Source organism: Notechis scutatus, chromosome 1 (assembly GCF_049901735.1).
Source record: "Notechis scutatus isolate UNSWTSFEM ecotype Mainland chromosome 1, rNotScu1.2, whole genome shotgun sequence".
Classification (NCBI taxonomy): Eukaryota; Metazoa; Chordata; class Lepidosauria; order Squamata; family Elapidae; genus Notechis; species Notechis scutatus.
Window position 1 is genome coordinate 339,584,297 of NC_142009.1, and position 12,620 is coordinate 339,596,916.

Genomic DNA, 12,620 nt, shown 5'->3' on the forward strand with positions numbered 1-12,620 from the left:
GGAGGCCATCTGCCTTGAGGATTTGGAGTTGTCACCTCCAATGACAGAGAGCAGAGGGTCCTGCCTGTCGCATTTATAACCTGGAACCATTTGGCTTCTTGTGGAGAGAAAGGAGAGGCTGAATAAGGATATCTCCCTCTCAATCTGCGAATTGTCACATATCTGGAAGCCAAGTGTGATGTTGGGGAGGAGAACAAAATCTTTGTTGATCTCTGTGATAGCAAATACTAAGGCAAAGAACTGCTGATACTTCTTGAGTATAGGTCTGCAGTAGAGAAAACATAGGGAACATTACAGAGAAATATGTGTATGTGCATGGTTGAAATTTGCCTCGATATATTTTTGATTATACTTTTGGAATAGCAAGTCCCAGATTCCATTGAGCTGTTTTCATAGATGCTCTTTCATTAAAATTGTATGCCTTAGTGACAAAGGAGAAAGGCAATTGGTTAATTGCTCCTACCATTAGGAAATTTCTCCTTAGTTCTAAGTTGCTTCTCTCCTTGTTAGTTTCCAACCATTGTTTCTCATCTTGCCGCTTTGGAAAATAATTCAGTCCCCTTGTCTTTGTAGGAGCCCTTCAAATATTAGAACAATGATATCATGTCCCCCTTACTCCCTGTTTTCATTAGACTAGACATAACACAATTCCTGTAACTGTCCTTTCTACATTTTAGCTTACAGGCCCCTTATATTCTTTGTAGCTCTTGTCTGCACTCTTTCCAGAGTCTCCAAATCTTTTTTTGTATTGTGATGACCAGAACTAGTCACCACAATACAAAACTGGACACCACCAGACAATGAACATATTACACCACCAGACAATGAACATATTACACCACCAGACAATGAAAAATTATTAAGATTTCTACTATGTTTTCTGTCCAAATTAACATTATGTTAAGTTTCTTAGGCCAACAGAATTTCACATTTTTTGTTCCTTCCTCACTTTTTATGTCGTCTATCATCTTCTTGGTATAGAGTTATAGAATGACTGAGAATTCTAGCCTATTTTATGATCAAAGACAAGAACTGCACTAGGACATTCGAATAGTAGGAGAAGAGTTTTTGAAAGGAATCCCTGAATCCTGAACACAGTAATGCATCTTTCCCTGCCAGGTGAAACTTACAAAATATAAGAACTAAGATGGAGCGGATCCTCCTGAAAATCAAGGACACTGGAAGACATAAGAGTTCCCAAGGGTAAATTCCCACCAATAATGAGATCACCAGGTCTGTAATAGTTCTCTTTTGCATTAGGCTCAAACAATTTCCTCAACACACATACAGTTTGCCTCCTCTTAGCAGTAGTTGGAGGAAAGAGGCAGAAGAGCAGAAGCAGGAGAGGCAGCCCAGTCATTCTTGTCTTTCCTATATCAGAAATCAAGATTTGTGCAGAAGTGTAATTGCAGGCACGAGCAAAGAGAAAAATGAGAACAGCCGAGTCTCAACAAAGCCAAGAATGATTCATTTCAAGACAAGGCAAGGGAATTTGACAGATCCTGCCCCTAGTGGAAGAACTTGGAACATATTTTCAAAGCAGGAATAATTTGGGGGACAGAAATCCAGAGGGATACATTTAGAATTTATCTTCTGATAATTGCAAAGGAAATGAATTCTCCTACCCACTTAGCAATAGATATTTTTTTACTCACCAAGATGAGAAAAAACAAGTTTGTGTCTCTTGTTGTTAATCCCTAGTGGCGATAGACTTGAGAGTAAAGGAGAAGTTGGGTATTTGACCTAAATGAAACTGAACCCCAGGAAACAAGAGGGAGTTTGACCTGAGTCACAGTTTTTGGGATAGAATTGAGTGCTAGTGGGATATATCAGGACAATCAGTTGAATTCTAGTAAGTTTGAACAATCATTCCAAAATTTATACCAAATGAGTGGTTTACTTATACTTGTTACGGGTGAGATTAGAAATTAATTTATCCCATAGAACTTAAAAATAGGTAGGAAAATTTGGGGAAAACTCATCAACTCCCTCTAAGTATGACTTTCTTGGGCTTTCTATAACCACATTTGCTTTTTCGTCAAAGTTTATTCCTCACCAAATATTATCCTCAATGTTTCTACTTATGTTTGCACATCTCCTAATTCTTTCAGTCATTTTTCAATCTTTATCCCTCTGTCATGACACACAATCCATCCACCTTGTCATGCCCCTAGTGGAGACTGACTCTAAGGAACAGCTGACAGGGAGTGGAAGTGTAGCTTTGGAGGTTGTGGAGGAGGCTGGGGAAGGGAGACGCTGGCTGAGCAGTCAGAGGAGGACCCAGGCCCATCCCCTATCCATTCTAGGGCATGCAGGGAGGAGAGGATATGGGTGAGATGTGGTTTCTTCAGGAGGATAGGCCCCTGATACTCTTCATGGGCTGCAGGTGTGACAACTGAATAAGAGTTTGGACCTCTGTACTGGCAAACGCTCGAAACAAAGTGTGCAAATATCTCGAGTGTATAGTTCCTCTCAGAGTTTGGTATCCTTCCCAGTGTGTGTTATCTGTATCCTTCCCAGTGTGTGTTATCTCCAGCCCTTATCTTGCCTGGTTTGTGTTGCTTTTTTTCTCCTTCATGTAACTATATGTGTGGGAGGTGTTTTGTCTTCCGTCAAAGATATTTGGACCTTGGAAGCAAAGTGAAGGACTGTGACTGTGACTGTGTTTGTTTTGTATCCCACCCTAGGTCATCACACATCTACTCTTAGATTGTATTTTTGTAGGCAGACATTGAGAATATATTTGGTCATTCAGTGTTGGTCTGCATTCAGTTTTGGTCTCAACGATGTAAAAAAGATGTTGAGACTCTAGAAAGAGTGCAGAGAAGAGCAACCAAGATGATTAGGGGACTGGAGGCTAAAGTATATAGGAATGATTGCAGGAGCTGGGTCTCATTTAATGAAAAGAAGGACTATGGGAGACATGATAGCAGTGTTCCAGTATCTCAGGGGCTGCCACAAAGAAGAGGGAGTCAAGCTATCCTCCAAAGCACCTGAGGGCAGGACAAGGAGCAATGGGTGGAAACTCATCAAGGGGAGAAGCAACTTAGAACTAATGAAAAATTCCCTGAGGGTTTCCTGCTTAAGCAGGGGGTTGGACTAGAAGACCTCAAGGTCTCTTCCAACTCTGTTATTCTATTCTAGATGTTCTTCAGGTCTTCGACAAGGGCTTCTTATAAATTATAAATGGGGTGCATTGTGCTCTCTGAGCTGGGTTATTTTCTTGCAGACCTCTCATTACCCAAACTAGGCAACAGAATCAGTGCTAGATCATCAGCCCTAGCACTAATGATCTTACCTAGTTTGGATAACGACATTTTCTGCATGAAATCAACCAAACTCAGGGAGGACCAAAGACCCCTCATTTCAACCCAGATCTACAAATATTCTCCTTTATTGGACACTCCATTTCTTTGCCAAACATGATTATCTTGATGTTTGATGTATTGGCTTTCAAATACATAAAACAAGTCTGCATGTATCCAATCTATAGAAAATTGCTGGAAATGATTTGGGTCCTTAGATAACATACAATCATCTTTATATAGAAGTACACAGACATTTGCCTTCCCATATAGCAAGTGTCTAAGCATTTCCGCATTTTATCTATTGTCAGGATTTCAGCAGTTACTCCAATTAAATCATGGGCCTTGAACCACACTCCCAAAACTAAAAAGGATTTATTAGAAGTTAACATTCTGGCATTAGCCTGGGTGCAGCCAACTCTGAGATATGTAATTCACTGTCAGCCTTGTTCCTGCTTTCCCTCCCACCGCTCTGGATGTATCATCCAATGAAACATGTCCATAGCCAAGAGTCATCAATCATGCTCTCCAATTAGATTTTTGCATGGCAGAAGCTTTAGTCATCTAATCGGTCTCTGAAGAAAAAATGAATGGAATGTACTTTCGATTCCACACTGCTGCCTGCTCTTACAAACCCCTGCTTCTTTCTTTTGACAACTATAAAATGTGTATCTAAAATGTTTTATGAACTGACATCTGTAAGTTCTTAAAAAAACAAGACAACAACTTATAATTGTCTGTTCCTCCCTATTTAATAGTGAACAATTCATGATTTATTCCATTTATTCTCACACATTCACCCTCCCTTTCTTCTATCCATCCGTCTGTCCATCTGTCTTCATAATATTGGGAATGGATAAAAATTATTAACAATACCGAAGATTAGAAAATAGCCATTGATATCGATTTAACATGATCTTCTCTATTAATAAACTATGTTTCTCTAGTATGTCAATAGAGAGTAAGACACTGTGGCTCATTTAAAGTTACTATACACTAATAGTCAATTAAATGAAAACGTTAGTTGGGAACTCAGCACAATATCAGGAATCTGTGCAAACAATCAAGCTTAAAAACACTAACAATAAAGACAACTCAAGAATGTTTAAAAAACTCTTATGATTAAAATAAATAAAGTGAGAAACAATCATGCTGGAAACTAATATCCACATCTTTAATATCATTTTTTTTTCTAAACTGATCATGGGACTCATCTGGGAAGAATTCGTACTTTAATAAACTGAAAGGCATGGTAGTTGTTGCTGATTAATACATACATTATCATCAAAAATAACATCAAATATAAAAATGTCCCAAAGTCAGATTCAAGTTCTCTGTCCCCATATGAATCAGGGATTTCTGTGCCTCATTATATTCTCTTTACAATTCAGTTCAGGCCTGACTAGGATAATGTAGCATTTGGGGGAAAAGATGCAAGCCAAGAGGCCAGCCCCAGAGGCCAAGATGGAGAAGATCTCCACAGCCACCATGGACTTCCCTTTGGTGCTCAGATAGGTGGGGAGGAAGGTAATCCAAACACTACAAAAGACCAGGATACTAAAAGTAATGAACTTGGCTTCATTAAAGCTGTCGGGCAATTTCCTAGCCAGAAAGGCCATGATAAAACTGATGAGGGCCAGAAAACCCAGATAAGCCAGGACTGTGTAAAACATGGAAGCTGAGCCTTCCTGACATTCCAAGATGATCTCAACTTCCAAGGAGTGGAAGTCCATGTTGGGAAATGGGGGAGAGGTGATCAGCCAGATGGCACAAAGAATTGCTTGGATCAGAGGACAGGCTATGACAATGGAATTGGTCAGAGGTTTTCCTAAGAGTTTCTTTGTCCTATTCCCTGGTTTTGTAGCCATAAAGGCCAGAACCACCATGACAGTTTTTGCCAACACAGAGGAAACTGCAAAGGAGAAGAGAATGGCAAAGGCAGTTTGTCGGAAGAGACAAGTGAACTTCCCAGGTCGACCAATGAAGAGAAAGGAGCAGAGGAAGCAGAGCAGGAGGGAGACCAGGAGGATGTAAGTGAGATTTCGGTTGTTGGCCTTGACAATCGGTGTGTCATGATGTTTACAGAAAATTACCAGGACAGCAGTTGTGATCAGAGAAAGGAAAAGAGACAGAGAAACTAAGGCATATCCCAGGGTCTCTTTATAGGCAAGGAAGTGGATCTTCTTGGCAATGCAGTGGTCCTTCTCCTTGTTGGGATATTGGTCTTTAGGACAGGGGTCACAGTGGACTGCATCTGAAATGAAGATTTAAGAATTTTTGTATAAGGATTTCAGCATAATCTGCCACGACCATTGTCACTTTCCAAGAATTGACAAGACTGTCCCCTTTTTGCATTGGCCAACCTACAACTGCTATTGGTAGTAATATAGTGCAGTTGATGGTGCATCAAGAAGGGGAAATCATCCTTCATTCAGGATGATTCTGGGGAAAAGTAAGCCAGAAAATTGGATCTGTTCAGTTCCAACAGGCCTGGTCAGTTTTTGTGAGAAAGAAAAGGTCATCTCCAATCACTGCTAAGTTGTCACTGCTGTGGCTTTCAGTGTGAGAGAGATTGGAAACTTTCCCTTTTCCACTTTAAACTGGAACCCTCAGAAGATGGATGGGTCTATCAGCCAGGAATCCTATATTTTATACGTGCCGGTTGTTTGTTGGGTTTCCTCTGGCTCTGAGGAGAGGACTAGGTTGACATAGGGATGAAATGCATTATCAGTCCAGAGTCCCTTCACACCAAGTGGTTGGATTAAAAAAAAAATACTACTGGTTCTGTGGGCATGGCTTGGTGGGCATGGCAGGGGAAGGTTACTGCAAAGTCCCATTCCCTCCCCACCCCACTAACCTGCTTTCCAGCTCCATTCTCCTGTGCAGGGCAACAAAAGAAGACACAGCCAATAGCTGGGACTCAGGAGGTGGAGAATAGATGTGGGCGGGGCCAGTCAGAGGTAGTATTTGCCGGTTCTCTGAACTACTCAAAATTTCTGCTGCCAGAACTGGACAGAACCTGCTGAATACCACCTCTGCTTCCCACCCAGAAGAGATCTAAATGTAGCCCGTGTTGAATTCCATTGACTCTTATCCACTCCCAATTCACTTTGACCGTTTGTAGTTTAGATTCTTGAATGGATCTTAAGATTGCAATAAATCTTTATATTCATTAGAACTGCCTGAATTTCCTGATTTCTTCATATTTTACATGCTCAGCATCTCTGCTTTGTACTCCAGATCTTCCCATTCGGCCATTATTTTTTCAGGGAAAAGTTATTATTATTTATTAAGGGTTATTATTAATTATTACACATTATATGCCTCTGCTTTCACTTCTAAGATGACTCTTGGCTACTAGAAATCATAGATGGATGGATCTCCTCGTTCTCTAACAGGTGTATCAGTTCTGTTGGAGACAGAAGATGATGACAAAATGAAATGCTAAAATCAAACAATTTACCTTTTATTCAAATAGACACTTATCATGGTCCAGAATAGATATGATCTGGATCTCAACAGAACTAATATCTAACATTCAAGAAACAAACATTGAGACAAGTACTTGGGCAGACCACAATCCAATGACAATCAAATGGAAAGGACAAAAAAGAAGATTGAGAAGGACGTTAAACAATACTATTTTAAAGGAAAAAGACTTTACACAATGGATGGAGAAAGAATTGGCCTTCTTTTTTAGAGAAAATAAAAAAGAAGATACTTCAATTCAGAATGTTTGGGACACAATGAAGGCATATGCTAGAGGGTTGATAATAGACTATATAAGGAAAAAGAACATAAGGAAAAGGCAAGCCACTAACGTTTTAGAAGATGAGCATAAAAGACTTGAAAAAGAACTACAGAAAACACCACAGAAAAAAGACATTAAACTAAAGTTAGACATAATTAAACATAAAATGGATCAAATAGGGAAAGAAGAATTGGCACAGAAAATTAGAAGTGCTAAACAGGAATACTTTGAAGATGCAAATAAACCAGGTAGATGGTTAGCATATAAATTGAGAAAGGAGAAAGAATCAAGGAAAATACCACAGTTAATAGATGATCAAGGCCAAGTTTGCTATGGCAATAAAGAGAAAAAGGAAATTATTCGAGACTTCTATAGGCAACTATATAAGCAAGAGAATATTGATGAGGAAAGAGTAAAACAGTACTTACAGAATGCTAATCTACCTAAGATACCTAAAGAGACTGAAAAAATGTTAGAAAGTAATATAACAATGATTGAATTAACTGAAGCACTCAAGAAGCAAAATAATGGAAAAGCACCGGGTCCAGATGGGCTTCCGGCAGAATTTTATAAAACACTACAAGAATCGCTGAGCCTTCCATTGTTAGAAGTCATGAATGAAGTTATGGCAAAGAAGAAGATACCTAAAACATGGTCAGAAGCCTATATTACACTTATTCCAAAAGAAGAGGCTGATCCATTGCAAATTAAGAATTATAGACCTATTTCTTTACTAAATGCAGACTATAAAATATTTGCTTCAATTTTGGCAGAAAGGCTTAAAAAATACTTAAATAATTTTATTCATCCAGATCAAAATGGATTTCTGCCAAAGAGAAAAATCAAAGACAACATGAGAGTAATCTTGGACACTTTGGAATATTATGAGGCACATCCCGAAAAGCAAATGGCTTTGATATTCTTAGATGCGCAAAAGGCATTTGATAATGTGAATTGGAGATTTATGTTACTATTATTGGAACAGATGGGTTTCGCCAGAAAATTTATTCAAGCAATAGAAGCCATATACTATAAGCAAACGGCAAAGGTAATGATAGAGGGAGAATTCACAGATTCTATCAATATAAGAAAAGGTACAAGACAAGGATGCCCACTATCACCTTTGCTATTTGTATTAACTTTGGAAGTGCTGAATAGAAATATTAGAGATGATAAAGGCATAAAAGGAATGAAAATTAAAAAGGAAGAATTTAAATTGCAAGCCTTTGCGGATGATTTGGCCTTTATTTTGGAAGACCCTTTAGAAACAGCTCCAAAATTATTGGAAAAGATAGAGACTTATGGTGAGGTGGCTGGTTTGAAAATAAACAAAGACAAAACAAAGATGTTGACAAAGAATATGCTACTAAGACAAAGAGAAGAACTGGCAGATCTATTGAAAATTCAAGTTACGAATTAGGTTAAGTATTTGGGGATACACTTGACACCAAGATGTAGTACATTAAAAGAGAATAATTATATTAAACTCAAACAACAGATAGCGTTAGATTTGATGAAATGGGAAAATCTACAATTGTCATTAATAGGGAGAATTTCAACAATCAAGATGAATATCCTACCCAGAATCTTATACTTGTTTCAAACAATACCAATTAGGCTTGGAAAAGACTATTTTGAAGATTTAAATAAAATTGTGTTGAAGTATATATGGCAAGGCAAGAAAGCGAGAATAAAGTTAAAACTTTTACAAGATGCTAGAACTAGAGGAGGATTTGGTCTGCCTAATTGGGAGTTGTACTATCAAGCTACAAATTTGATGTGGGTTAAGGAATGGATAACATTAAGAAAAACTAGATTGTTGATATTAGAAGGACAAGATTTGTTGTTGGGTTGGCATGCTTTTCTATGGTACAAGGGAACTAAAACACAGGGCTATTTTAGAAGACATCATATACGGGAGTCTTTGTGGTTAAATTGGGAGAAGATTAAAATACAATGTTATTTGAAAATTCCAGTTTGGTTATCGACTATTGAAGCTTTTTCTTATCCTATAATATATAAGAAGGAACAAACAGTTAGATATGGTGAAATATTGAATGAAAAGGGTGAACTTAAATCTATACAAAAACTAGAGGAACAAGGTATAAAGATGAATTGGTTTTCATACACGCAAATACATTCAAGGTATGATAAAGATTCTAAAACAGAAGGTTTCTATGATAAATTGACTAATCTAGATAAGATTTTGACAGATACTGATGAAAAGGTGATTTAAAAACTGTATGGATATTTAATAAAAATTAAACTAGAAGAAGAACAAGTTAAAGAAAATATGGTGGCTTGGGGAAAGAATTTTGGATATGGGATTGATTTAGAGAAATGGCAAAAATTGTGGTCTCAAAATTATAAAATGACAATGTTAACAGCATATAAAGAAAATTTGTATAAGATGTTTTACAGGTGGCACCTCTCCCCGACAAGAATAGCAAGAATGTTCAAGAATAAATATGAAAAATGCTGGAAATGTCATCAGATACCTGGATCATATTACCATATGTGGTGGACCTGTGAGGATGCTAGAAAATACTGGACTAAAATTCACATGTGGTTGGAAAAAATGATAAAGAAACATATAGACTTGAAACCAGAGATTTTTTAATTGGGAATTTTACCTGATACATATAGTAAAGAATTGAAATACCTGATTGTAAATGTATTAACAGCAGCTAGGATTGTATTTGCTAAAAATTGGAAAAATGAGAAAATACCATCGCAGGAAGAAATCATTAAGAAAATATTGGAATGTGCTGAAATGAGTAGATTGACATTTGAAATTAGAGAACAAGAGGGTAAGCAATTTTAAAAAATTTGGGACCTTTTCTATCAATGGTTAGATAATTTTACACAATAATAGAATATCTAGAATTTCAGAAAATAATGAATATATAAAGATATACTTCTTTCTTTTTGATATCATATCTATAAAATGTTTTTAGGATAGATCTGGTAGGATTATATGAATTGTTATAAAATAAACCAAGTAAATTATAGTTATCTCGCAAAGTATGAATGAATAAAATTATAGTCAAATGATTTTTTAATAGTGATACTAGGGTATTTAATCTTTGATTGATAATATGAGTTATTATGTGATGTAACTGTAATTGAGACTACGAAATGGATGCACAAAAAATTGGTAAACCAACCGATACACTGCTTGTATATTTATGAAAGAAAGCTGGATGTTTTTATGTTTTTTTTGTTTTTTTTTTTTTGTCTTTAAAAACCAATAAAATTGTTTTCACAAAAAAAAAAAAAAAAGGACCCCTAAAGATTGAGTGATAAAGCTTGGCTCCCATAAGCCACTCTTTCAGAGAATTGGCAGAGGGTTTTCCTGTTGGGATGTGACAATTGGTAAGGCTAGTAGGGCACCCATCCACTGTACCCTAAAACTATCCTACGTAAAATTATTGAGGAGAAAAAAAAATGTCTTGTTGGGGCAGGACAGCTCAGATCCATAAATTGAAAGTTTCTGCTGAAAAGTATGAATGCTCTGATGTAGTATAAACAAATATGACAAATTAGCATCTTTATCTACTCAATGACTCCCTAGATCCTGGAAGATCTGCATTTGAAAAGTGCTCCACCTGTCTGATTTGAGATCGTTCCTTCTGGACAAGGGGCACATAGATAGCAGCAAACTGGCTCACCCTCTGGAACTCTTCTCCTCTCTCCTGCCTGACACCTCTTCTTGCCACACCTGGCAAAGGGCACCTTCTAAAAGAAAAAGAGAGAAATGTTTGAGGTGTCCTGTGCAATAACACAATTCATTTATTCATTTCCATATTCTTATTTTCCTGCTGAGAATGTCTTCATAAGAAATTGTTCACCAAGATCTAATAGAAAAAGAAGGGAAAGGAAAAGCTCCTGGGGGAATCAGTGGCACTAGTGAATCACCAATGGAGGCTAAAGTTTGGATCTTGAACTTCAGAGTTGCTACACTGAGCTACTGCTTCTCTCAAAGAAAGAATGATGACAATCGAACTGAACAAGAACGTTCCATCAGAATCACAGCCTGATCAAACAGCATCCTGGTTTCAAGCAGAATTCCCACCCACGGTTGGATTTTCACAGATAAGTCATACAATTTGTTAACCTCCAATGTTTTCACCTTAGACGGATGTTCAGCATCCCGAAGAGAGAGATGAATTCTTTTACTGAGTTTACAACCTTTCCTTCCCACTCACCTTTGGAGCCCAGATGATCGCATCAGAGTTAATGGTGAAATCCTGGCCTGGGGCAGCCCTGGTTTCCTTTTGGCCAACTTTCACAGACACTAAAGACTTATTGGGGTGGACAACCCAGTTAACAATATCATAACGAGCAGTTCTCAGTCCATTTTGTGAGGAGACTTTATCTCCAGCACTATTGTTGAAGTGAACAGTCCTCAAATTGGCAAGTATCTGAAACAAAAGAGGCCTTCAGAAATTGGAACAATTAGCAGAAAGACAGATATGAGACATCATGGCTTCTGTCAATTGTGATGGCCGTCATCTTAGGAAACAGGTGTATATCTAAAAAGCTACCGTTTGTCCCTTGTTTGAGATGTGAGCAATCAGGAATAACATCAAATATTTGATTCAATTCTCAACAATACAAAAGATTGTCTGTGTCACAGGGTATTTGTATTTTGGTTTTCAGAACTCCAGTTTTAACTTGATGACAGGGATGACTTGCCTCCAGAAATTGTGGCTGCTCCATCACTGTAAGTTTTTAAGAAGAGATTGGACAACCTTTGTCTGAAATGGTATAGGCCTTGCTGCTTGAGTAGGGGTTTGTATTAGATGACCTCCAAGTTCCTGTCCAATTCTGTTAATCTGTTCTGTTAAGCAGCTGAACAGTTCAAGAAATAGCAAACTAAACAAATGGAGTAAAGTCACATAGAATGCTAATTCATCGAAAGATAAATCAATGGTTAAATTAATTGAGCTGAGTTTGCTTTTATATGTTGGATTCAGGCTACAAGCTGACAGAAACTTAGCAGGTTCTGCAGACATACTCCTTAGGACTTCAACGGTCCTGCTTAAGCATTTTGCACAAATGCACCCAGATTATTATCTTATTCTGAGGTGACACTTCATCCCTGGTCAGTCCCTCAATCTCAGGAAATGTTGAAGACCTTTCGAACCATATATGAAAATCTATCTTCGATTGATATTATGCACAACTGGTTTAGGTTACTTTTCTTCTGCCGCATCTTTCAACAAAACATTATATTTAGTTCATATTATTGATTTTGAAGCTATTGTTGTTTTAATCTTTTGAGAGATGCCATGATATGATATCCCTTGATATGATATGAAGAAATGCATATGAGGAGGTTCCTCTCTATCAATGTGTGGACTGGATAAAATACCACAGAGGTTACCTGCCATGGCTCCACATTTGACATCCTCTCTTCATGCTTCAGCCTCTCTGGTTGCACTCCTGATCCATAAATGGCATGCAATGCATGTGCCACAGCATAAATGGTATTGTTGTCACTTTCACCTTCCATGTTCATTTAAAAAATAAAATCTGGAAGATCTTGTAAATTCTCCTTT

The 12,620-nt window shown here is 37.6% G+C and overlaps 1 protein-coding gene across 1 annotated transcript; it reads right to left on the reverse strand.

Annotated features, from left to right (window-relative positions):
- Window positions 1–4,629: 4,629 nt before the first annotated feature.
- On the reverse strand, window positions 4,630–11,571 carry LOC148133616 (vomeronasal type-2 receptor 116-like). Its single transcript, XM_087952096.1, has 4 exons — window positions 11,539–11,571; window positions 11,265–11,480; window positions 10,665–10,791; window positions 4,630–5,559 (listed from the first exon to the last, which is right to left on the reverse strand). Exons 1-4 carry the CDS (start codon window positions 11,569–11,571, stop codon window positions 4,655–4,657), a joined length of 1,281 nt encoding a protein of 426 aa, XP_087808222.1. The 3' UTR covers window positions 4,630–4,654.
- Window positions 11,572–12,620: the final 1,049 nt, after the last annotated feature.

What these genes read in the sequence shown, in the direction of transcription:
- LOC148133616 (XM_087952096.1), bottom strand. Translation starts at nt 11,571, where the DNA reads ATGACGGCCATCACAATTGACAGAAGCCATGAT. An exon ending in CAATTGACAGAAGCCATGAT is followed by an intron (nt 11,481 to 11,538) that starts GTCTCATATCTG and finishes CTTTTGTTTCAG; the next exon opens with ATACTTGCCAATTTGAGGAC. An exon ending in CGATCATCTGGGCTCCAAAG is followed by an intron (nt 10,792 to 11,264) that starts GTGAGTGGGAAG and finishes TTCTTTTAGAAG; the next exon opens with GTGCCCTTTGCCAGGTGTGG.